The sequence below is a fragment of the Castanea sativa genome, chromosome 3, assembly GCF_040712315.1.
Source record: "Castanea sativa cultivar Marrone di Chiusa Pesio chromosome 3, ASM4071231v1".
Taxonomy (NCBI): domain Eukaryota; kingdom Viridiplantae; phylum Streptophyta; class Magnoliopsida; order Fagales; family Fagaceae; genus Castanea; species Castanea sativa.
The window spans coordinates 15,223,097-15,246,328 of record NC_134015.1 but is presented as its reverse complement, the minus strand read 5'-3'; the positions used below and the strand labels follow the sequence as shown (position 1 = coordinate 15,246,328).

The 23,232-nt window shown below is 33.1% G+C and overlaps 2 protein-coding genes across 2 annotated transcripts; both read left to right on the top strand.

Annotated features, from left to right (window-relative positions):
* The first annotated feature begins 5,551 nt into the window (after nt 1–5,551).
* Nucleotides 5,552–11,190, top strand: LOC142626710 (putative aldo-keto reductase 1). The gene is made up of 7 exons (XM_075800420.1): nt 5,552–5,760; nt 6,606–6,773; nt 8,226–8,429; nt 8,614–8,786; nt 9,206–9,302; nt 9,440–9,593; nt 10,730–11,190. The coding sequence occupies exons 1-7, from the start codon at nt 5,701–5,703 to the stop codon at nt 10,918–10,920; spliced, it is 1,047 nt and encodes a 348-aa protein (XP_075656535.1). The 5' UTR covers nt 5,552–5,700; the 3' UTR covers nt 10,921–11,190.
* Nucleotides 11,191–12,900: 1,710 nt separating this feature from the next.
* On the top strand, nt 12,901–21,665 carry LOC142627480 (putative aldo-keto reductase 1). Its single transcript, XM_075801350.1, has 7 exons — nt 12,901–13,094; nt 16,321–16,488; nt 17,438–17,641; nt 17,823–17,995; nt 18,249–18,345; nt 20,144–20,297; nt 21,172–21,665. The coding sequence occupies exons 1-7, from the start codon at nt 13,035–13,037 to the stop codon at nt 21,360–21,362; spliced, it is 1,047 nt and encodes a 348-aa protein (XP_075657465.1). The 5' UTR covers nt 12,901–13,034; the 3' UTR covers nt 21,363–21,665.
* The last annotated feature ends 1,567 nt before the right edge of the window (nt 21,666–23,232 follow it).

Genomic DNA, 23,232 nt, shown 5'->3' with positions numbered 1-23,232 from the left:
GAAAGGAAATGTATTTAATTTTGAGTTTTAATTGGATAAAAATATCTAATTTTGGTTTTCTTGAGTTTAGGTTAATCATCTCATGCCTTCCCTAGATGTGGTAGAAGAATGGCACCTTTCTTCTGTCCCCAAGTCATAAAGCTCATCAATTGTCACACAACGTTTAATGAATTTATGGTAGTTAGCAGTTGGTACACCCCAATCTGGAGAAATTATAAGGTCTTCATAGTGGACTACATCACTTGTCCATCATTCCACTAAAAGACTCTTACCTGTTTAAAATTGTTGAGTCAAAAAAATTTTTAAAACATAAACTGATTACTAACTCAGCAATTTTAAACAAGTGAGAGTATTTTAGTGAAATAGTGAATAAGTGACGTGGTTCATCATGAGGACTGTATAAATTTTTCCCAATTTATATAGGTTAATAAACTTAGATCCCTGGTCTCAATGAGGAATAATCCCAACACCTATTAGTGAAAGGGCCTAACCACTTGACTTTAAAAAAAAAACACTTAGGGCCTGTTTGGTTTCAGAAAGTGGTGTATCCAGTTTTCTTTTTCTTATTTTATATTCAAATCTTGAATTTGAATATAGAAAAAAAAAAAAAACACTTATTTTCACATGTGGTAATGTTTGGTAAGTTATTTTGAATACATAATCTGCGTATAAAATACATCATACTTGGGTTTGGTCATTGTTTTCTATTTAAAAAGAAAAAAGTAATTTTTCTCACTCACACATATCACACCACGAAAAAAAAAAGTTACTTTATATTCTCACAATATTTACGAATATGCCACTATATCCGTATTCATAGAAAATCAAAACGTTGAAAAGTTGTATTCATTTTTTGTATTCAAATCTAACTCTTAGCATTCTAAAAAAAAAAAAAAAAAAAATCTAACTCTTAGGATACTGAAAAAGAAAACTAAATACAAATGCTAAAACCAAACCAATTTTTTAATGGTGGGATCCACTAAAAACTGAAAATAAAAACAAAAAAACAATGTTTTTTTTCAGCTAACCAAATAGGCCCTTATATTTTTCTATTTGTTCATGTGCAAGTGCAATTTTTCTTTATTTTTTTTCAAGGTACAATTATATTTTAATTAATTCTCAATAAATTAGTGAATAAACTTTCAGAAAAAATTTACATCCAGAAACTACCAACAATAATTAAGAGTCAAGTTTAAGTTGTAAGTGCACAATTGCACCTGGACCCAAAGACAATCACGGGCTCAGGCCCAACGAGCCTTAAACAATAAAATTTATAGAGTGTGGGCTTGAAACCTAGGTTAGAAGTGCTGAGAGCTTGATAACAGGTTTTTAGAAACAAAAATAGGTAAATAACAAACGATGATTGTAAAAGGATCTCCTCGGACTTGAGCCGAGGACTACTTCTTTATTATTTCTCTTTCTTCCTTACAGATTACAATTTCTTAATTAATTTCTTAGTTTTTCGATCCCCCCTCTATTTGGCCTTTTACCCCCCTTTTATACTTCCTTCCCTGATACTTTTTGAACAGTGACTAGAAGTTTCCACCTCACTGTTCAAGGGTTACCTCCTCACTAATGCGGCCAGGGAGGTAGGTGCAGAGCCTTTAATGCGGAGGTGGCAGCCTTTACTCTTGATATTTTCTTTAATACTGGTGCATCTAGAAGATTCAGGATGTCCCATTTTATCCATTAGTCTTTCCAGAGTTGTGCCTTGACCTTTATAATAAAATCTTGAATTCTCTTGGATCTGTCCGAGGTGAAACCCTCCCTCGGCTGTATCCTCGGGCTCTCGGCGTATGGGCCAACTCATAGAGTTTGATCCTGGAGCAGGTCGGCCCTCCACATTACAGCCCAAAGGCCCATATACCCACTTGAGTCCTTTTACTCCCCACATAAGCTATACCAATTTGTCAAAAAAAAAAAAAAGTTTAAGCTATACCAATAGTAACTTTATATACCTATCAAAAAAAAAAATAGGAACTTTATATAGAGTCATACTAATCAATAATTACTTTTATAATCACGGCCATGGACAACATACCTTTTATACTTAATTCGTATGTTAACTTTCACGTCAATAATATTATTAAAAAAAAAATATGTCAATTAGAACATTATGAATAAATAATTTATATATGCATGCATTATAAATAATTTTGATTTATAAAAGTTAAAATTTAAGGTCTTGCAGATAAAATAGTTATTAATTCTTCAACATCTTTAAATAGAGAACATACTATAGAATTGTGATTTTGATAAAATATTTACCTACTAAATCTCTCTCACTCTATCATTTTCGTCCAAATTTGAGAGAATCACATTAGTACATCATACTTTACATTAATAGAGTGATGTAATTAATATCTTTTAAATCTCTTTCTTCTCAAAAAAAAAAATTATAGATTTGTAAATTTGATAAAAACTTAAAATTAAATTAATTTTTAAGGGGAAAACATATATTTATATTTTTACTGAATAAGAGGATTTTATAGAAGCAAAAAAATTACTCGGATCCAGGCCATCTTATTTTTGGGCCTGAATCATGGATGAGAGGTGGGAGTAGATAGAGATGGGCTCTTTCCTATCACAAGGCCAGGGCAGCTAGCACATGGGCTAAACCGAGTCAATGGTCCTGATGAATCACCTGACAACATAAGAACCGAAAAGAAAAAAGAAAATTAGAAGCTAGGAAATCAAAAGTCTTTACACAAATAATTTGATACTTTTTTTTTTATAAGTTAATAAATAATTTGATACTTGTTTATATTACAAGCGGTTAATAGTAAGTAAAAATGTAACATTAATAATGATTCTAGATGAGAACTAATTAAAGTTTACTAATTTAATTCTACTAAAAAAGTTGTAAAAATTATTTATTTATAGCATTGCTCTCAAAAAATAAGAGAGACCATGTGTCTAGACTTTTAATCACAACAATTTATTTGTTTCAACAGTCCCAAAAAAAAAAAAAGCAAAATGCTAAATCAGTGTTTGGTAGCTTAGACTTGATGTGATCGATCGGTCATGGAAGGACCAGAAGATGGAGATTTGGTACTATGATGGTAAGGCTGAGTTTGGATACGGATGAAAAAAGGGGCGTCTGTGTTCTGCGTTTTTTTTTTTTTTTTTTTTTCCTTCTGATGCACGCATTTCACAGGGGACAAGGCTACTGTTCATGCTACTGTGCATAAACAGTAGCCGATTTTGTTGACTTTCAGCACATTTGTGGGTCCCGTGTACTGTTTACGGGACCCACAAACTTCACTTTTCAGATTTTTTAAAATTAAAAATGGGACTCACGGTACTATTCACACATTTAAAAATTATTTTGGTACAGTGTTTTCAGTTTTCAGTTTTCAGTTTTTAGCAATAAGCTGTATCCAAACGGACCCTTAAGTATTAACAAATGGTGGTAGGTGGGATATGAAGTCAAGTCTGATTGGTTTGGTGAAGCTCATTCATCCCATTAATGTACCAATGACACCGCTACCATTGCCACCAAAAAAATTGAGAAGATTTCTCATTTATGATACTATTATGGTAACTATTGACACAATTTTTTTTTCCTACATATTTATTTCTTTTAGGACTTGATAATTGATACTTGCTAAGTTTTTATTAGTATATCACTTAATACATAAGCAAACCATCCAAACAAATAAGCATATTAGAGATTTGATGTAGTTTTAATTGATAATTAGATGCTAGAGATTTGTGTTTAATTTTAAATGTATTCATGTGTTTGCATGAGTTACATGCTAATTTGAATAATAGATGTCTTTATTGAAATTAGAGAAAGTTCAATTAGAATTTGAAATTAGAATCCAATTTTGCGTCATGTGTCTATATTTATATAGAGATCACACCATAATTATCAAGTTAAAATTTTTTTTTAATCTTTTGCCAAGTGAGTTATTGAGTGCAAACTACTAAGAATGTAATAAAAATAAAATAAAAAAACTAATCACATATACTCAATAAAGATAACCACACAACAAAGATCACCACACATTCTATCTTATTAAAAATTAGGACCACCGCGCACTTTTAGTGCAGTGGTCACTCCACAAGTATAAATACTTGTGGAGAGTGGGGGCAAGGGCAAGGGCCGGGTTCAAGTCTCTAGGAGGGAGCTTCACACACATATACACTTAAATTATGATAGAGTAGAAATTTTATCTTGTATTAAAAAAAAAAAAGGAAAAAATGATCATAAATAGTATTAAATTTAGTTAAGAATTTTAATATGTGACTAATTATGTTTACTTCAAAAAAAATAATTTGACTAATTATTTATATTTTTATAACAAAAATTGTATTTAATTTTAAATATATCTATATGTATGCATGTGTTACATATTATTTTATGTTTTAATAATTTAACTAATTATTTATATTTTTATAATAAAAATTGTGTTTAATTTGAAATGCATCCATACGTTGGCATGGGTTACATGCTAATTTGAATAATAAATGTTTTTATTGAAAATATAAGCAAATTCTAACTAATTAAATTATAAGGCTCTCAAGACATATTTAAAAATCTAAAACAATTATTATTTTTAATTATTTAAAAAAGAAACAACAAAGGTCCAATAAAATAAATTAATGAACCTTTTGTTATCCACTCCATTTTTCAGTTAGTGCAATTTTGAAAACGGTAAACTCTTTTGGACTGTTTATAAGAATTTTTTTCTATTTAACATTAATTTTCTAAAAATATTGTTAGTTGTCTTGTTGCAACAGAAAGAATATTGTTAGTTGTCCTGTTGCAAAAGAAAGTTGAACTCGAGTTTTTAAAACTCGAGACTCAAAAGGTAAAAGGTGAGTGGGAAAAATTCCACGTAGAAATCGAGTTTTAGAAACTCAAGTTTCACATTTTTTTCCTTTCACGTAGAACTCGAGTTTTAGATAATTGAATTCTACCATTTTTCCCTTTCGTTTCTGGGTTTCTTCTTCTTTGCTTCATCATCTTCCTTCCTGGGTTTCTTCTTCTTTTCTTCATCATCTTCGTTCTGGGTTTCTTCTTTTCTTCTTCGTTCCATTCTTCCTGAGTTCGGCCTTCATCTTCTTCATGGGTTCAGGCTTCATCTTCTTCCTGGGTTTAGGCTTCATCTTTAATTGGGTTTCTCTCTTTTCGTGTTCTACTAGGTTTCTCCTCTTTAACGAAGAATGTTCTACATTTCTAGGTTTTTTCTTCTTTTCTTCATCATCTTCGTTCCTGGGTTTCTTCTTCTTTTCTTCATCATCTTCGTTTTGGGTTTCTTCTTCGTGTTCTACTAGGTTTCTCTCTTCTTCAACGAAGAATGTTCTGTCTGGGTTCTCTTCGTTGGTCTTGCGTCTGTGGAACTTGATTTAGTGTAAGACTCGAGATCTATGTGGAATTTTCTGGAATTTTCGAGATAACGTCATCAAGTATAAAGCGAGTGTTGGAGGCGAGTTTTAAAATGAAACTCGAGTTTCTAAAACTCGAGATGCGATTTTGTTAATGCCTTTCACATCGGTGTTAACTTACTATATTGCCCTCCCTCACTCTGTTATGCTGAAAATTGCCTCCTGTTTTTAAAACCTGAACCAGACATACCGTTTGTCTATACTCTGTATGCTGAGGATTCCCATTTCCCACTATAATCTTTTCAATCAGAGAAGTCTCCCCCCAATACCCAATTGAGAGAAAAAACTGTGGAAAACAAGAACAGGATGGCTGACAAGCACAGTGCCCAAATTCCAAAAGTGAAACTTGGAAATCAGGGACTTGAGGTAAAACCCATTTCAGTTCCTTGGTTTTACTTTCAAATTTTTAATGCCCTATAAGATAAAGCACAAAACTTTAATTTCATTCTTTCATATACGCTTTTTACTATGTGTTTGGAAATTGCTCAAGGTAGTACTAATTGTCCAAATTCATGCAGTACAACTGAGAAAAAATGAATTTGATTTAAAACCCAGTTCATTGCTTGACTTCCCACAGCCATGGCATCATAAAAATCTAAACTTTTTTGATCATATAGCTTTTCTTTATGTTCTTTTGCATTTAGTTTATATATTATATCTGGGTTTTTTCGTGTCTACCTATTAATCTATTGAAGTGCTTAAATGGCAAAATGAGATATAAAGATTTCTTCTTCTTTGCAGATATAAATGGGGTTATATCTTTTGAACTGATAGATCAAAAATTTTAGAAGTGTTATAAGTCAAAAACTGGTAGAATTGATAAGTAAGATCAAAACAATTATAACGTTGTGTCCCTCATTTTCTTTTCTGTATAGGGTTGAAGAAACAAACATTATATAATTTTGAGATGGTAGGCTGATAAATTATTCTCCTGTATCATTTGTCAATCTATTTGATGAGCCGTGATAGTGTTAAGTAATTCATTTTGTAAACTGGGATCACATATTTTTACCTCAAGTAGACGTGCTATCATCAAATTTATTTGGACTCTCTCTTAAAAAAGTGACCAGAGGCCTGAATTATGCCCCACTGTTCCTCTTTAGAATGTGGAGAAAGAGTTAAGAAATGGTTGTTTGAGTTCTCCTCCACAAAATAGGAGATGTTTTTGCTTGTTATAAACTTTTTAGATTGTAATGTAATTTGTCTTCCAGGTTTCAAAGCTGGGGTTTGGCTGTATGGGGCTGTCTGGAGTCTACAATGATCCTGTCCAGGAAGAGGTTGGCATATCCATCATCAAGTATGCATTCAGTAAAGGAATCACATTCTTTGATTCAGCAGATGTTTATGGAGCAAATGCTAATGAAGTTTTGGTTGGAAAGGTAATGCACCTGCACAATAATATTTTACTGGATGATCTATATTCATTTATGCTAGCTATAATGCGTTTGAACTTTGAATACCTTTGCTGATTTATTTATACTGGCAGTATATCCGTGAGATGCATGACATTTTATAGGGGTTTACAATCTCCATATCTACAATCACACGACTTAAAAGACTTTCCAATTTTTATTTCACTAATCTAATTAATTTTCCACAAAACAAAGAAGGAATCAAAGAGGTCCCTCAAAAAGTATTTTTAGAACCTTCTTGCGATATTTGTTTGCATCATGTCCATATCTAGAATTAACTTCATATAAACATATAGAAAACAATATAACACATATAAAGATGAAAAACTCAACACAAAGGAAAATGCAGATCTAGATGAGATTTTGGGATTTAAAGATGTGTGTGTTCCATTGTTAATGGTTTGGAGAGAGAATGAGAGATGAAGAGCTGAGAGAGATGAAGATAGAGGGACAATTATTAAAAGCAAGGGAAAAGGTGTAATAAAACAATGAGCAAATGGAGCAAGGATAATGAGTAATTGAAGGACCTACAAAAATTAATATAACAACCAGTATCTGTATTGGATCCATTCATAATGGAGTGACTAAATTTTACACCGGCCATCAACCTACCGCAACCCTCCTCCTTTTCCCAAACTTGAGACTAGTTGTGAACAAAATATATAACACTAAGCATAGACACAGGTAGAGTTACCCACAAAAATTAATAGCACAAAAAAAAGAGGTCAATTCTAGCTGTCCTTGTAGCTGAATTTAATTCAAGGGCTGAACTTTCTCTGAGCTTGGATTTGTATATATTTTTATGGTTTAGATAATATCTCTTTGTAGACTAGGATATCCTAATTAACAAAGAACGATATAGGAAAAGTTTTGGCTTTGTTTGAAAAACTCTGTAAAAGAAGGGATTGAGTACAACATGTGTTATAATTTTGATATGATATTGTTATTATATCTCTTGTATCAAGAAATTAATGCATTGCTCATTTCTGGGCTCTCAACCTTAATGAACAAAGCCACTTTCTTACCCTTGGGAAGAATCTATAACTTGTTAGCTACAGAGATCAATCTCCTGTGCATCTAAAACCTGAAACATTGGAAATGGACTTCTGAAGAACCATTGTCCATGCATTGTCCACATTAATTGAAAAGCCTTAAGCATTTCTTTTGGAAAATAAAAAACCATCACTTGCTTCTGAAGCCTTTGCCAGAAACATATGTCATTATACCAGGTTTCATAAAAACGACAATCAAAATGGTGACAGCAAACCCTGATGGTGAAAGCTTCTATTTATCTATCCATTAGTGGAAACAGAAACTATATTAGTAGACCATCTTATGAGAACACAGACCGCCATGATTGCTGTTACTTCTGCAGCTGGCTCAAGAGTAAAGAGTTTCATAAAATTTATGTCTTTTCAGGCATTGAAGCAGTTGCCTAGGGAGAAGATTCAGTTAGCCACAAAATTTGGTATCGTCAAAATGGAAGCTAATAGAGTTACAGTTAATGGTACTCCTGAATATGTCCGCTCCTGTTGTGAGGGTAGTCTGAAGCGCCTTGATGTGGATTGTATTGATCTCTACTACCAGCACCGTGTTGACACTTCAGTACCTATAGAAGACACTGTAAGTATTTCAAAAATTCTTTCTCCCCCTTTTCAAAATGCATTCTGCAAGTGACATCAATTTTTATATATATTGTTGCCTTAACTCAAACTCATAAGCAGTGCTGTTAGACTCTTTCAGCTTCTTGAAGTTTTAAACTAGGTAATTCATCTATTTTTAAATTTTTTTTTTATTTTTATGGTAGATTGGGGAACTTAAGAAGTTGGTGGAAGAAGGAAAAATAAAGTATATTGGATTGTCTGAAGCTAGTGCAGACACAATAAGGAGGGCACATGCAGTTCATCCCATCACTGCTGTACAAATGGAGTGGTCCCTCTGGACTCGCGAAATTGAGGAAGAAATAATCCCCCTTTGCAGGTAACTTCATATTCTATTCCAAATTCTTAGAAAATCATTATCAAAATCTCTATTCACAATTTATCCATGCCTTCCTGCCCTAAAACCATTCCAGTTACCTTCTTCCATTATGTTTATATATCAGTCAACATCTCAAGTTCTTGGGGCTTAAAACAGAAAAATGCTGTAGCATGTTTCTTGCATCAGAGAAATGTACATGGATGTACGATAGACTAGCTCTATTAAAAAATATACCTTTTTATTTGAATTTTATATTTTTGGCATTAGATTTATCTCCTAGGATAAAATGTTATATTTCCCCCGCCTTGGGTTGTCGTGCCATTTGCATTTTCCTGTTACTATGCTGCTGTTACAATTTGTTTGAACACCGTACTGTGCCGTGAAAAGTGTCCTTCAAGGATATATGCCAAAATGTACAGGGAGCTTGGAATTGGAATAGTACCATACAGCCCTCTTGGTCGTGGATTTTTTGGTGGCAAAGCAGTCATAGAAAGTATACCTGCAAATAGTTTTTTGGTATGTAGCTGGTTTTTCATTCCTTATCTGTGCATCTATGTAAACAGATTTTTTTTGGCTTGTTAGAAGTTATTGTTTTTCTCTTGTTGCTTGTGAGATTAAGCTTGGACTGATGGCTAATTTTTACCTTTTGTCAGAATGCAAATCCTAGATTTCAAGGAGAGAATTTTGATCAAAACAAGACCCTCTATTTTCGATTAGGAAAGTTGGCTGAAAAGCACGGATGCACCCCTGCACAACTTGCACTTGCATGGATTCTTCATCAAGGAGACGATGTGGTTCCCATCCCTGGTGAGTGACTCTTGTGAACCTTGTGAACCTTGTTCACCTTCAATCTTGTATGTGTTGCACAGATTTTCCAGCATCCTTTGAATTTCTTGGAAAGAAGAAAATAATTTGAGATAAACAAATCATTAGACGATTTTCTATTTATTGGTTGGGCTGCTGAAAAATCAACCATCACTATAAATTCAATATTAAATACTCTATGTGCTATTAGTCTTCCTCCATCACCAGCTAGTTAAAAAAAAGGGGAAAAAAGGTACTCTTACCTACTTATGATGTTTCTTGGTAGCAAATGCCAACTTGCAAATCTGTCTTGTCATTCAAAAGCAGCAGGACATGATCATGATATGTTGTTATGATATTCTGGTTTCAAAATAAATGAAAAGTTCAGATATATTATTTCAGCGTCACAACTTTTTGAAATTGGAGCAGTTCAAAAATCAAGAATTTCAGTTTTCCTTGTCCATCTAATCAAGCAACTGGGGAGAGTACAAAGTTATGTGATCATGTTATGCAGGATAAAATTATGCATTAGTCATACTTCTTTTGTACCTCAAAACATCTGATGAGAAGTAAGAACAGGTCAAAGTATTGTAGTAAAACTTTACTCAACCTATGAAGAAAAAGGGCAAAAACAAAATAAAAATTAATCAAACTCGACTAAAAGCCTCAATCCCAACAGATTGGGCCTGCTACTTGGGACTTTTTTCTTTTTCTTTCCCTTTTGCACTATCAAAGATCATTCACTTCAGTTTTAGAAATAGAACTAAAAGTATATTTTTTATTTTTCATACTTATCAAAAAAAAAAAAAAAAAAATTTCATGAACCATGCCTATAATTTCTTCATGGTTCCTTCGTATAATTCACAAGTTGTTCAATTTAATGATTATTGTCAACTTCCTTTCATCTTGAATCGTGAACTTCATCATTTTTGAGATTTGTATGAGTTCCTTCGACTGCGTTTACAATTTCTGTATTTTACCCATTATTTTATTTCTACCTTTTGGTCTAAAGACAACAATTTATATGGTTGGCACTTATAAATTTTTTTTTTTAGAAAAAATTATTTGATTAGCTCTTCAACTAAGACGAATTGAAGTATAGCCTGAATTATTTGTCTGACCTTGCTCATGTTTTCTAGGGACAACTAAGATAAAAAATCTTGATGATAACATTGGTTCCATAAGAGTGAACCTCGGTAGAGAAGATGTGAAGGAGATTTCTGATGTGATACCCGTCAATGAGGTTGCAGGGGATAGAATAAGTGATAATTTTATTCGCTGCTCATGGAAGTTTGCAAATACTCCATCAAGGGACAGCAAATTAGCTTAAAAGTCTTTATTTGATATGAGGTGTTTGTTTCGTGCAAAATTTATGGTGAAAGATGATGCTGATCAGCTACTAAAGGACAGTCCTACCTATGCTCAAGATGGTTTTCATTGAGATGAATAACAAAGTACTGAATTTTTAGAATGGCAATGTTGTAGGATATTACGTGTGCTAGTGTGATTATGATGTTGTTCTCTGTATTTGAAGTACTGTCCTCCATTTTAGGCACAATTAAATGTGTTGATGGCCAATATCTTAGAGATGTTTTACAAATCTGGTTACCTCTCTTTATTCAATGGAGCAACAGTGAGAGTCATGAATTGTAGTATAGTTTCACAAACTTCAGCCAATGCTGCCTAGTTTTACTGTGATGACAGGTTTTTTTCACTAAAGGAGCCTGCTAGAAAAAGCCTCAGCATCAGCTAACATGTCTATAGGATTCTAACTCAAACAAAAGACTTAGAATGCATGAAGGGTTAAAAGCTATGTAAAGATCTGCAAGACATGAATGTTCTTTTGAGCTTCGCTCAAGCAATCATTAAAGTCAGGCAGAAAGTTCGCAAGACTCTTGCTTGAACTGGACAATAGAAACTTGAATTCAATAATTTAATAAACTGCTAGACAAATTAGATCTAAGAAAGATTGTATCTCCAACGCATTTGTCTCATTCCCTTCAAGGATCATTTTTAATGCTGGGAGAACTTCCACTAAGCAGAACAGCTCAAGTGAGAAACATTACATAAAGTTTTTCAACGGGGACATGTACTACTTCAACACAAGCAACAAAAGCAAAGCGTTGAAGATGCTGCATGATGTCATATTTAAAGACGAAAGAAACAAATAAAATGGCCTTATAAAAAATATAGTGACAACGTGACATAATCAATGATGTCAGAAAGTTTGGACTGCAGGACCGATTTTGTGGTCTGAAGTTCATTTTTGTTGTTTTTTAATGGCATTAAATTTTTTGAGCGAGGTTTGTGTCTAATGTCCAGTTGCACTAGACCCATTAAGATTATAACACGTGTCTATTTTATAACAAATGTCACCATCTTAACGGCTCTAGTGCACTACATGCACTGGACCTAAACCTCACCCAAATTTTTTAAAACTCGACCAGAAGTTTGATTTTTTAAATTGGCGGGTTCCAGCTATGGCTGAAAATTAGCTTACCATTTAAAGGTGAACTCATTGAGTTTATAAATAAAAAAAAATTAAAAAAAAAATGAACTCCTTGATGCATGTATCTTTGAATTCTTTAGCATTACTTGTTATTTAGAAAAATGCTAGAATCACAATTTTTGCCGTAAGTTGCTCACGTAACAAATCGTGAGTGAAAGAGTAAAAGTAGTGGGTCCACAACTCCACCCCTCATGATTTGCCACGTGAAGAAGTTATGGTCCTAACATTACTCTGCTATTTAAAGGTGAACTTCTTGATTCATGTATCTTGAATTCTTTAGCATCTTCCAAGAAGTATTGCTATATATATAAAAGGTTATATTCAATGCATAAACGCTTATTTTTGCAAAGTTTGGGAGAGGTCTTGGTAGGCAATTTTTTTTTTTGGAGAGACTAATTACCTAAATTCAACTTGTAATTTTTGGTGAAAGGCAAACAAAAGATATGATTTTTTGAAGTAAGACTAATAAGAACAGCTGAGGAGCAGAAAGTTCAGATTCCTAGGGTGAAAAAGTTCATGAAGGGAAAGATATGTGTCTGTAGATATGGGAAACCAAAAAAAAAAAAGATATGACACAAATTCTAAGAAATATTTTGGTTCACCATTTTAGTGGGATCATTATCCTTATGGTTCACCATCTTAGTGGGATCGTAGCAGCAATAATACACCTATTAATGCAAGTTATGTGACTCATTGTTTGATTCTGTACTTTCATAGAAATATCCCCAATAAGATAATGCATGAATATAAATGAGAATATTTTTTTCGGATTTTATAATGTCGGAGACTGTTTGGTGGGTCTCCATCCAAAGCAGGCAGTTGGGGGAAGACTAAATAATATATAGCATAGGCATGTATATATGTATGTATGTATGTATATAACCGATAACAGAAGTAAGGCAAACAAAGATTAGGATTTGAAAGTAAGAATAAGAATGGCTGAGGAGCAGAAAGTTCAGATTCCTAGGGTGAAACTTGGAACTCATGGATTTGAGGTACCCTCTCTCTCGGGTTTTGATTTTTTTAATTAAAGTTTTTCTCTTTCATATGGTTGACTTGAATACCAAATCACATTCCACCACTATAGATTTTTCCCATGCCTAGATTAATTGAAATTTCAAATTACAAGCTTTTAATTGATTAAATTAATGATTTTTCATGGTTGTGCTTGATAAGCACATGTTTGTGAAACATAGAATTTTGATACTTTACAGCCCTTGAGCCCCTCAAAGAAATCTCACTGAAAAGATAGCAATGGCAATTCTGCCTAAATAATTGAAATTTAACTTGAATGTAAAGTTATGTAATGTGCCATAGCTAGAAGATCCTCTTTCTTATCTGGGAACAGAAAATTGAAGGTTATGACCAAATGAAAATCAAAACTGATTTAGGAGTGAATTGGTATTACTGATAAGAAACCTTTAAGAAGCTTTAGGTCTAATTTGTGGCAGGTGTACTGAACTAAAATTCTACAAGTCACTAATGCACAATTTGTATTGCTAGTATATCTATCCAAACTAAATAAGGATCCTTTTGCGCATAGGTCCGTGCAGAAACAATATTAATTATGAAGATTAACAGGGCAGTTTGATTCTAATGGTTCTCATAAATGAAGCAGTATGATATTTGATTATCTTTATATATACCCCTCTCTTTACGTAATGATTTTCCTACTTAACAAATGATATTAGCTACACTAGATATTGTCTCCTGAAAACCAAGACAACTGCTGTGACGATAGCATGCTCAACTGTAGCCATAGTGCATAGATCCTAGACTCCTAGTATCCCATGAACAGAGTCAGAATATGTACATGGAGTTACTGTAAGTCTTAGGTGAATCCCTTACCAAATGTTGTTTGAGTTACAAGATAGTTTGATCCCCTTATTTGTTTTCCATTATGGCCTTAACCACTATCCTTAACTTCAAGTTCCCCACTTATTGAGAATCTTGAAAAGAAGGACCAGGAAAATTTTGATAGATGGCAGAATAGAACAATGCATACTCATTAAATCATCAGTTCATGTCATCACCTAAATCTCATGTCATGTTTATGATTTACAGTATGATGCATGAGAATATGTGATTATTTTGTAATGAAATATTAATAATATATAAATTTTTTAAAATATGCGTAAAATCTTATATTAGGATTAGTCATCTGTAACAAAGAATTTTTTCATTTTGATGTATCAAACTACTAATTGCTGAATGCTTTTTTTATTTTTTTTTTTTTTTATAACCCTCTACCAAACCAACCAACTAAGGTGGAGTTTGGATAGCGCGTCCATGTTTCCTGCGTCCACGTTTTGCTTTTTTTTTTTTTTTTTTCTTTTCTTGGTTTCTGCTGCGGGGGGATAAGCGTGCAGTGTGCGTACTTTTTTAGCAATTTTTTATTAAAAATGGGTCCCGCAGCACTATTCACACATTTAAAAATTGTTTTGCTACAGTGTTTTCAGTTTTCAGTTTTCAGCAATAAGTTCTATCCAAACGGACATTAAGAGCAAGGATTTTTTTTAAAACTAAAAAAAACATTGCTTTCTTTTTTTAATAATGAAATTTTGTGTTGTTTATAAATAAAAAATTAAATATATATATATACACACAGACACATGTATATTTTACTTTCTTTTTATATTAAAATTGTCATCTACTCATATTATAAGCCAATTCGCTAGTGATAGAATATAACAAGGATTAGGTTTTTCCAATCATTTAGTTAGAAAGGAAAGAGAAAAATAGAGTCTTCCCACCATTCAAAAAACTTCAACTTGTAACCTCTATTTTAATGTTATCTTTAATACCAAACCAATTTATCTCTTTGAAGTATACAAATTATGATCATGATCTCTTTTTTTGAATACATTTCTTATCTTAATACATTCGTAAATATATGCTAAATCAAAACATACTCATTCCATATGAAGAAACTTTGCAAAAAAAAAAAATGTCATATCAATCGTTGCTCAACAATGATTAACTAAACTGATTAGGAAAATAATTTGATATTGATAATCTTTTTTTCTCGGCATAAATTGCAAATCCATCCACCCAAAAATATTATCAAACAAACAATTATTAGCAAAATCTCATAATTAAGTGTTATAACAACAACAACAACAACAACAACAACAACAACAACAACAATAATACAATTGCAAAAGCTAAAACATGCCACTAGTCCGATTATTTTCCTTTGATTAACCTTTGCTTTTGTCTTAATAAGTGGCACTATAGAGTACTTCTAAATCAATTACTAAGAGTAATTTCTCTATGAAAACAATTTTTTTTCCACAAAATGGTTAAAAAATAAACAAAATAGAGTAAAGTCTCATAAATTAACATCTAAACAGAACCCTAAAAAAATCAAATATAACTTGCAAAACAAGTAATTAATTATTAACCCAATAAAATCAAATCAATGAGATAAAGAAAAAAAAAAGTGTAACTAGGAATTGGAATACCAAAACATCTAAATATGCATAGAAGCCGATACAAATTTTCCAAAAAGAGAAAGAAATGTGATGTGTCAATTAAATCGACAATAACAAAAAGAACCTTTAGTAGAAGAAAAAAGTGGTTGTAACAACAAAAAAATCCACCAAAAGAGAAACAAAATCGAAGAGAGAGAGTATGACCTTTTTTTGTCATGGACAACTTGGAAGGAATATGAGAGAGGTGGAAAGGAAGCAATAAGAAATATATATGAAAATTAAGATAGAAGAAGAATGGTTGAAGTAGGTAAAAGGTTGAATAAAGTGAAATGGTAAAATTTAAGAAGATATAAAGGATAAGAATACAATGGTTGAAGAAGATGAAATGTTGAATAAAGTGAAAATTGCAAAAATTAAAAACTAAAAAGTAAGAAAAGATGCAAATGATGTGGCACAACAGGAGTTTTGTAAAATTTATTGCAAAGCTTTCATTATTATAAATTGAATGTATAGATAAGATAGGAAGTTAATAAACTTCCTTCTTGTCAAGTTATTTTCTGACCTTCTGACAGTATTTAACGATTCATCAAATTCACATGGACTCTATCTTGAGAAATAATCAGAGACCTAGACCATTGCCTATAATCTTTTTGTCTATCTAGTAATTTTTTTCCCCGCATAAGAAAATGTGGGAGGAAAGATCCTAAAATCCATGTTTAAATTTCCTTCCACCAAAACAAGAGGTATTTTTCTTCAATAATTACTTATAGTATTATTTGTCCTCTAGGTTTCAAAGTTGGGGTTTGGATGTATGGGGCTTTCAGGAGGCTACAATGATCCTGTCCCTGAAGAGGTTGGCATATCAATCATCAAGCACGCATTCAGTCAAGGAATCACATTCTTTGATACGTCAGATATTTATGGGCCACATGCTAATGAAGTTTTGGTGGGAAAGGTGAATTTACTCGAAAATGATATCTCAGATGGTTTGTATTCATTTAGACTAGCTTGGATACCTCTAAGTACCTTATTCAGTTTGTTCATAATGTACATAACATCACTCTTGGGGTCTACATTGCTTAGGTTAGGATTGTGGACTATGGTAAGTGGTGAGCCCTTGAATATAAATTTGTGGGCTGGAAGTAATTCATTCTGTCTATGTAACTAAATGAATAATTTTCTGAACAAAATTCCATTTGAAATTTGTTTGTATTTAATGAACAAGGATACCCTTTTCAACAAAGCATATTTTTAATAATTTTGATCTCTGTGGTTATAGAGATTACATAACCTTGGAAAAGCAGGTAACCAGTAAAATGTATCTCGTGATTGATTTGTATTTCGGAAAATCTAATTACACACTCCCTATTGCACAATCCATACACGCTTCCTTTTGAGACTTGTTTTCATTAAAACGATTTCAGTTGAAATTGTGAAATTGTGTTTTAAAAATATGATTTCAGCACGTGACAGTGTGTATTAAAGAGTGTGTGACTATCATTACTCTTTGAATTGTTTGTGTATTGTTTTAAGAAGATATCGTAGAGCCAGCTTATTTTCAGAAAAGCATTCTCCAACTATAGGAAGGGATCCACTTTTTACCCTTCGAAAGAATATAACTTGTTATCTAGAAAGATCAATCTTGTATTTAACAAAATCCTGAATCACAGGAAATGACTTCTGAAGAACTTCTTCTAAATTGTAATTTTTTATAAATAGTTTTGTTTAAGTTGATTAATCAAACATAATGTTTTCACTCATGTATCATGCTATTTCTCTTTTGAGAAACAGAAACAGAACCATTTGAACGTGCATCTTTACTGTAACATTGGTTTTCTTAGTTATTGGTGGCTTTTTTTAGTTGGCTTATGAGTAAACAGTATAATTCAAAAAGGCATTTTCAGGCACTGAAGCACTTGCCTCGAGAAAAGATTCAGTTAGCTACAAAATTTGGCATTGTCAAAATTGATCTTAATAATGTTGAAATAAATGGTACCCCTGAATACGTTCGATCCTGTTGTGAGGATAGTCTGAAGCGCCTTGGTTTGGATTACATTGATCTCTATTATCAACACCGGATTGACACAACAGTACCTATAGAGGAGACTGTAAGTGTTACAAAACTTCTTTTTCCCCCTTTTTTATAAATGCATTTTCCATGTGACATTAATATTTATAAGCAGAATTTCCTTTGCTCCAACTCAGAAGTAGTGCTGTATTATTCTTTCACTTTCCTGAAGTTGTAAACTAGGCAATTCATATATGAAAACTTATTTTTTTGGATCGTAGATTAGGGAACTTAAGAAGCTGGTGGAAGAAGGAAAAGTAAAGTATATTGGATTGTCTGAAGCTAGTGCAGACAAAATACGAAGGGCACATGCAGTTCATCCCATCACGGCTATACAAATGGAGTGGTCCCTCTGGGCTCGTGAAATTGAGGAAGAAATAGTTCCACTCTGCAGGTAACTTCATATTCTCTTCAAAACTATTGGGTGTTCCATTCAGAATGACTCGCCCCCAAGGTAAGGGAAGGGGATGAGGAAGATTTAAGTAAGTGACCTCCACTTCGTAAGGCATATTTCTTGATGCATGGTTCCCGCCCGAGGAGCCACTTGGGGTTATTTGCATTTATCTTTTACTATACTGCTGGCACAATATGTTTGAACTCCACATTATGGACTGAAAAGTGTCCTTTGGATATGCCAAAATGTACAGGGAGCTTGGAATTGGAATAGTACCATACAGCCCTCTTGGTCATGGATTCTTTGGTGGCAAAGCAGTTATAGAAAGTGTACCTGCAAACAGTTTTCTGGTATATAGCACATATTTGTCTTGACTTTTTCTGTGCGTTTAAATTATGAAAAAAAAAACACTGATGAGGAATCAATTCTAGATATTTAATTAATCAATTTCATGCACAATTTAAATCATGGATAATCAAGCATGAAATAAACAACACATGAAAAAATTACACACTGACAAGGAATTTTTCATGAAGTGAAACCCAATTGGGAAAAAGACGCTGGGCCAAAGTCCAGCCTATCAAATCCACTACAAAGACTGTTATGGTATAGACTACACTTGCTACACTTTCTGAACAAGTATACCGTACTTGAGCTCCCCACTTTTGCTTGCAACTGCAGATTCATGCCCTGTCTCTTCACAGTTTTTTGATGCAGCAAGTCAATATGCTGACTGCCAAACAAATCTCTTGGTTACTATTAGGTTCATAGTGTGTCAGTTGGCTAACAAAAGTCAAGTCTTGCATGTGTTTTGAAGTTTAAGACTCAAACCCAAAACAACTCAAAAAAGAAGAAACATTTTGGAATCTCAACACATAGCTCGACACCTATCAATTGATCAAAAAAAGCTTGACATGTCTCTAGGCTCTTGACACCTATTGGTTAATTGAGAATCATGGATCCAGATTCTCAATCCTGACCATTAATTCATCCAATCTGAAGTTTTTTGTGATCTACTTGCTAGAGTATAAAAGGAGTAATATGGGACGACTTAAATAAGTTTTGAGAGCTGTGTTTTTATATGCTTAGGGTTTCATGACCGAGTTCTCACTCACCATTAACCAAAGATCTCCAGACCAGTAATAATGCTAAAGATACTGCATAACACAGACTAGTTGTGGAAACCTTCTAGATGGTTCTTTAAGTCATAAACAGAGTGCTCATATGAATAGAATCTGCCATAGAAAAGTTCAAGGAGTTGGAGTTGCGTGCAGTCATGATAGTAAATACAGTAGAGGTAGCTTCATAACTAGAGTTAAATCTATTGTACACACTTATATTCTATGAGTGGATTTGTTTCCTTGAAGAGTGGTGGTAAACCCCTGGAGAGTTTTCTTGTTAGGGTTTTCTCTTCATAATCATATTGCTTGTGTTCTTTATTTTCTGAAGTTATTTATTTTGGAATATTGGCTTGTGGATTAAGTTAACCAAATCTGAATTGGAAAGCATAATTTGTAAATTAATTGAATCCATCATAAAATTGGTTAATTGATTGCAATATGGGTCTGGATTCCTAACAGTTACTTCAAGGCTTCTTGAAGATTTTGCTCAAAATAAGGCAATGGGAGAGGGTGAAAGATCTTTTGAGCTTGGAATAGTTTTTCTCAAGGATTTATTGGCCATCTTCCTCCTTTGAAATCACTCCTCTAAAATCAGGGTTTAATTTTTGACTTTATTTGTCAAGGGTTTGAGGAGTGATTGGCCCCAAAAAATGCCGTAAAAGCCTAAGTTAGTGCTTTCTTTAACAAGTTCTCTCGACTGAATGTTGAACAAAAGACTGTCAAAACTCTGTCCATGCTTCTGAATTACTTCATATATTCACCCGACCGAATATAAGTCCACTCAACCAAATTTTACAGATGTGCATAGTGAACACAATCTTCCGTCTTTATCCTCAATTACACCAAATTATAAATTAAAATTCTTGAACACTTACAAGGAAACTTTGTGATTTAATCAGCCAACACTAAAATACCTAACAAGACATACAAACAATTTTTAATGGGCTTTTTGCAAATTTATTATTATTTTTTCTTGTTGCTTGTGAGATTAAGCTTGGGACTAATGTGTAACCTTTCCTTTCATCAGAACATACATCCTAGATTTCAAGCAGAGAGCTTAGAGCAAAACAAGACCATTTATTTTCAAATAGGAAAGTTGGCTGAAAAGCATGGATGCAGCCCTGCACAACTTGCACTTGGATGGATTCTTCATCAAGGAGATGATGTGGCACCTATCCCTGGTAAGTGACTCCGTTTTAATGTTCATTCACCTTCAGTTTCAAGTGTTCATCTTTACCAGCAGCCTTTCAACTTTAATGGACAGAAGAATAGCTTGGATAAATCAGGGGAAGAGATAAAGTGGCATGTTTTTCCACTGAGGCTGCTCTAAATCCACCATCAGTCAATCACTATAAAATCTGAAATACCTCCTTCATTATCAAGAAAAATGGATTAGAGTACTCTACATACTTTTGATGTTATGAATGAACAAAACCCCACTTTCCTTTGTGACTTGCCAGTTCACAACTAGTGTGACACAATCATGGCATGTTCAGCAACTGTATTTAGGTAGAAAATTTTTCAGTATTATGACTTTTTGAAATTTGATGGTAATCTCAAATTTCCATCAGTTTTTCTTGCCCAATACACCAGCATCTTTGCAGCATACAAAGTTATGTGGCTCGTTTGAAGAGTTATCAAATCTTATGTTTAGCCATATACTTCTTATGTAGAGTGTAGCTCAAACAATCTGGTCCCAAAGATGGACTTATACAACTCAAGTAAACTCAACTACGCCTGGTGTTCATAACAGAAACTAAAGTCATAATTACGATTTTTCTTGAATTATGTCCGTATAATATCTTGATGATTCTCACATAATTCCTGAATTTTTGAATTTATCATTTTTGAACCTTCTAATATTTCCTCTCTAAAACTCTTTTTTTGGGGGGGGGGGGGGCAGGGAGGGGGCATCATTCGGTCCGAAGATAACAACACCTTAGTAGTAGTACTGTGTATATCACAACTTGCACTAATTTTTTAAATAGGGTCTTGAGCTAAGATTTATTGCTTATAGCTGATATTTTTTTTTTATAATTTCTCATGGATTTGTAGGGACTACAAAAATTAAAAATCTTGATGCCAATATCGGTTCCTTTAGAGTGAAGCTCACCAAAGAAGATTTGAAAGAGATTTCTGATGTAATAACCATCAACGAGGTGGCTGGGCATAGAACAACTGACGCTTTTATTCACTGCTCATGGAAGTTTGCAAATACACCAGAAAAAGAAAGTAAGTTAGCATAATAAGCTATGTGCACAATGGGAAGTGCATGTCTCATGGAAAGAAATAAAATCATGAGGCCACATAAAGCTACTTCAAATTGTGAAAGACAAAGATGATCAGCTACCGAAGAACAGTCCAAATTATGCTTGAGATATTGTTACTTACTGTTAAGACTATGATGAATGGTGTAATATTGAATTCACAGAACAGTGATGCTGCTTGTTTTGTGTGTTACGATATGATTCTGGTTACTCTGTTGCTTTAAGAATTTTGTCTACTTTCTTCCATTTTAGGCACTTACAGGTATGGTGATTGCAAATTTCTTACAAATGTTTGCTTCTTATCAACATCTTTACTCAATTGAGCTGAAGTGAAAGGTGAGAGAAGTGTATCTTACCATAGCTTCTTAAGCTTTGGCCAATGCTGCTTATTCTTAGTGTGAGGCCAACATTTTGGGTACAGATAAAGAAATACAGAACGATAAGAAGCTTTCTTTCATATATATATATATATACACACACACACACACATATATAGGTTTTTTTAGGAAATTCTTTATGGGAATAACTTTTTTGATGGCCTTTTCAATTTTCTATAAAAAGTTTTTTAAAATGGATGATTACTGTATGTCCTATGGGCACAATAACTGAACCCTATATGTATTTGCTTTTGTACTTATGTGCTTAAGAGATGCTAGATTTAAAAATTTTGAAACTAGTATTCTTGGAATGATTCAATCATCCATGTTCAATGGTCCTATTTACTTCAATTGTTATCCTGATTTAACTCTTGCTATTGATGATCCTAATTTTCTTAAAGCATTACCTTTGAATATTTTGACATTTGGTTATGATATGGAAGATGGTAGTAAACCTCTTGCTATCATTTATCGTATTTATTATAGATTGTTCAAAACCAAACTAAACTCACATGCTAAGTTAAAAAATGCTGGTGATAATACTTTGCTGATCCAATCCACCACACCTGATGCTAAGGTTACCCTTCCAAAAATGATTCGTTGGAAAGACATCACTCTTCCTAATGAATGGAAAGATATCACTCTAACCATGGGTCTCCTTGTTTGAAGGACCATTTATTATGGAAAAATCATGGAAGATAGGGTCTCAATCATTTCCATTAATGTAAGCACTTTGATCTATCATGGACTAGGTTTTCTTCCTTTCTTTTCTCTTTTGCTTTTTCTATATATATTTTTTCATTGAAGGCTTAAAAAAATCAGTGATTTACAAAAGAACCCTTATGACTCGTGAGTCATCCACTAACCACTAAATGGGAACCAACCTATCTTAATGCTCTTCCCAATTTGTCATTCCATTTCTTGAGTCATATTGACAACCCTGGTCAATGCATAATTTGTGAACAAGCGATAGTCCAAGAGCCAATTCCTCCAAATTTTCATCACATCTTTCATTCTCCTCATCCTTTCAGATCTGCTAAGCAATCCTAATGGCTCTTCTGAAAAGCAAAGGAGCTTCATTTACCTCTTTCACCCACCAATCCAAGGACTTTGATGTCTTCTTGAGTTTTAGAGGTGTAGATACCCGTTATGGTTTTACATGTCATTTGTATTGTGCTTTGGTTCAAAATGGTGTTAATACCTTCTTGGATGATAACCTTCGATTGGGAGAAGACATTTCAATAGAACTTCTCAAAACCATTAAAAAGAAAAATTCAGAAGTCAGAGGAGGAGTGGATCCTTGGACTGAAATTTAGGGCTAGGTATTCCACTCATAAAGCCGTTAAACTGCTAAATTAGGTACAATTTCAAAGTCGTTTGGGAGTTCAACAATTTTTTAAAGATTAAAAATCTTGATGATAACGTTGGTTCCATAAGAGTGAACCTCGGTAGAGAAGATGTGAAGGAGATTT

Coding starts and splice junctions, on each gene's coding strand:
- LOC142626710 (XM_075800420.1), top strand. CDS start 5,701: ATGGCTGACAAGCACAGTGCCCAAATTCCAAAAGTGAAACTTGGAAAT. Junction 8,787..9,205: donor GAAATAATCCCCCTTTGCAG/GTAACTTCATAT, acceptor CAAAATGTACAG/GGAGCTTGGAATTGGAATAG. Junction 9,303..9,439: donor TACCTGCAAATAGTTTTTTG/GTATGTAGCTGG, acceptor ACCTTTTGTCAG/AATGCAAATCCTAGATTTCA.
- LOC142627480 (XM_075801350.1), top strand. CDS start 13,035: ATGGCTGAGGAGCAGAAAGTTCAGATTCCTAGGGTGAAACTTGGAACT. Junction 16,489..17,437: donor ATGAAGTTTTGGTGGGAAAG/GTGAATTTACTC, acceptor AGGCATTTTCAG/GCACTGAAGCACTTGCCTCG. Junction 20,298..21,171: donor TGATGTGGCACCTATCCCTG/GTAAGTGACTCC, acceptor ATGGATTTGTAG/GGACTACAAAAATTAAAAAT.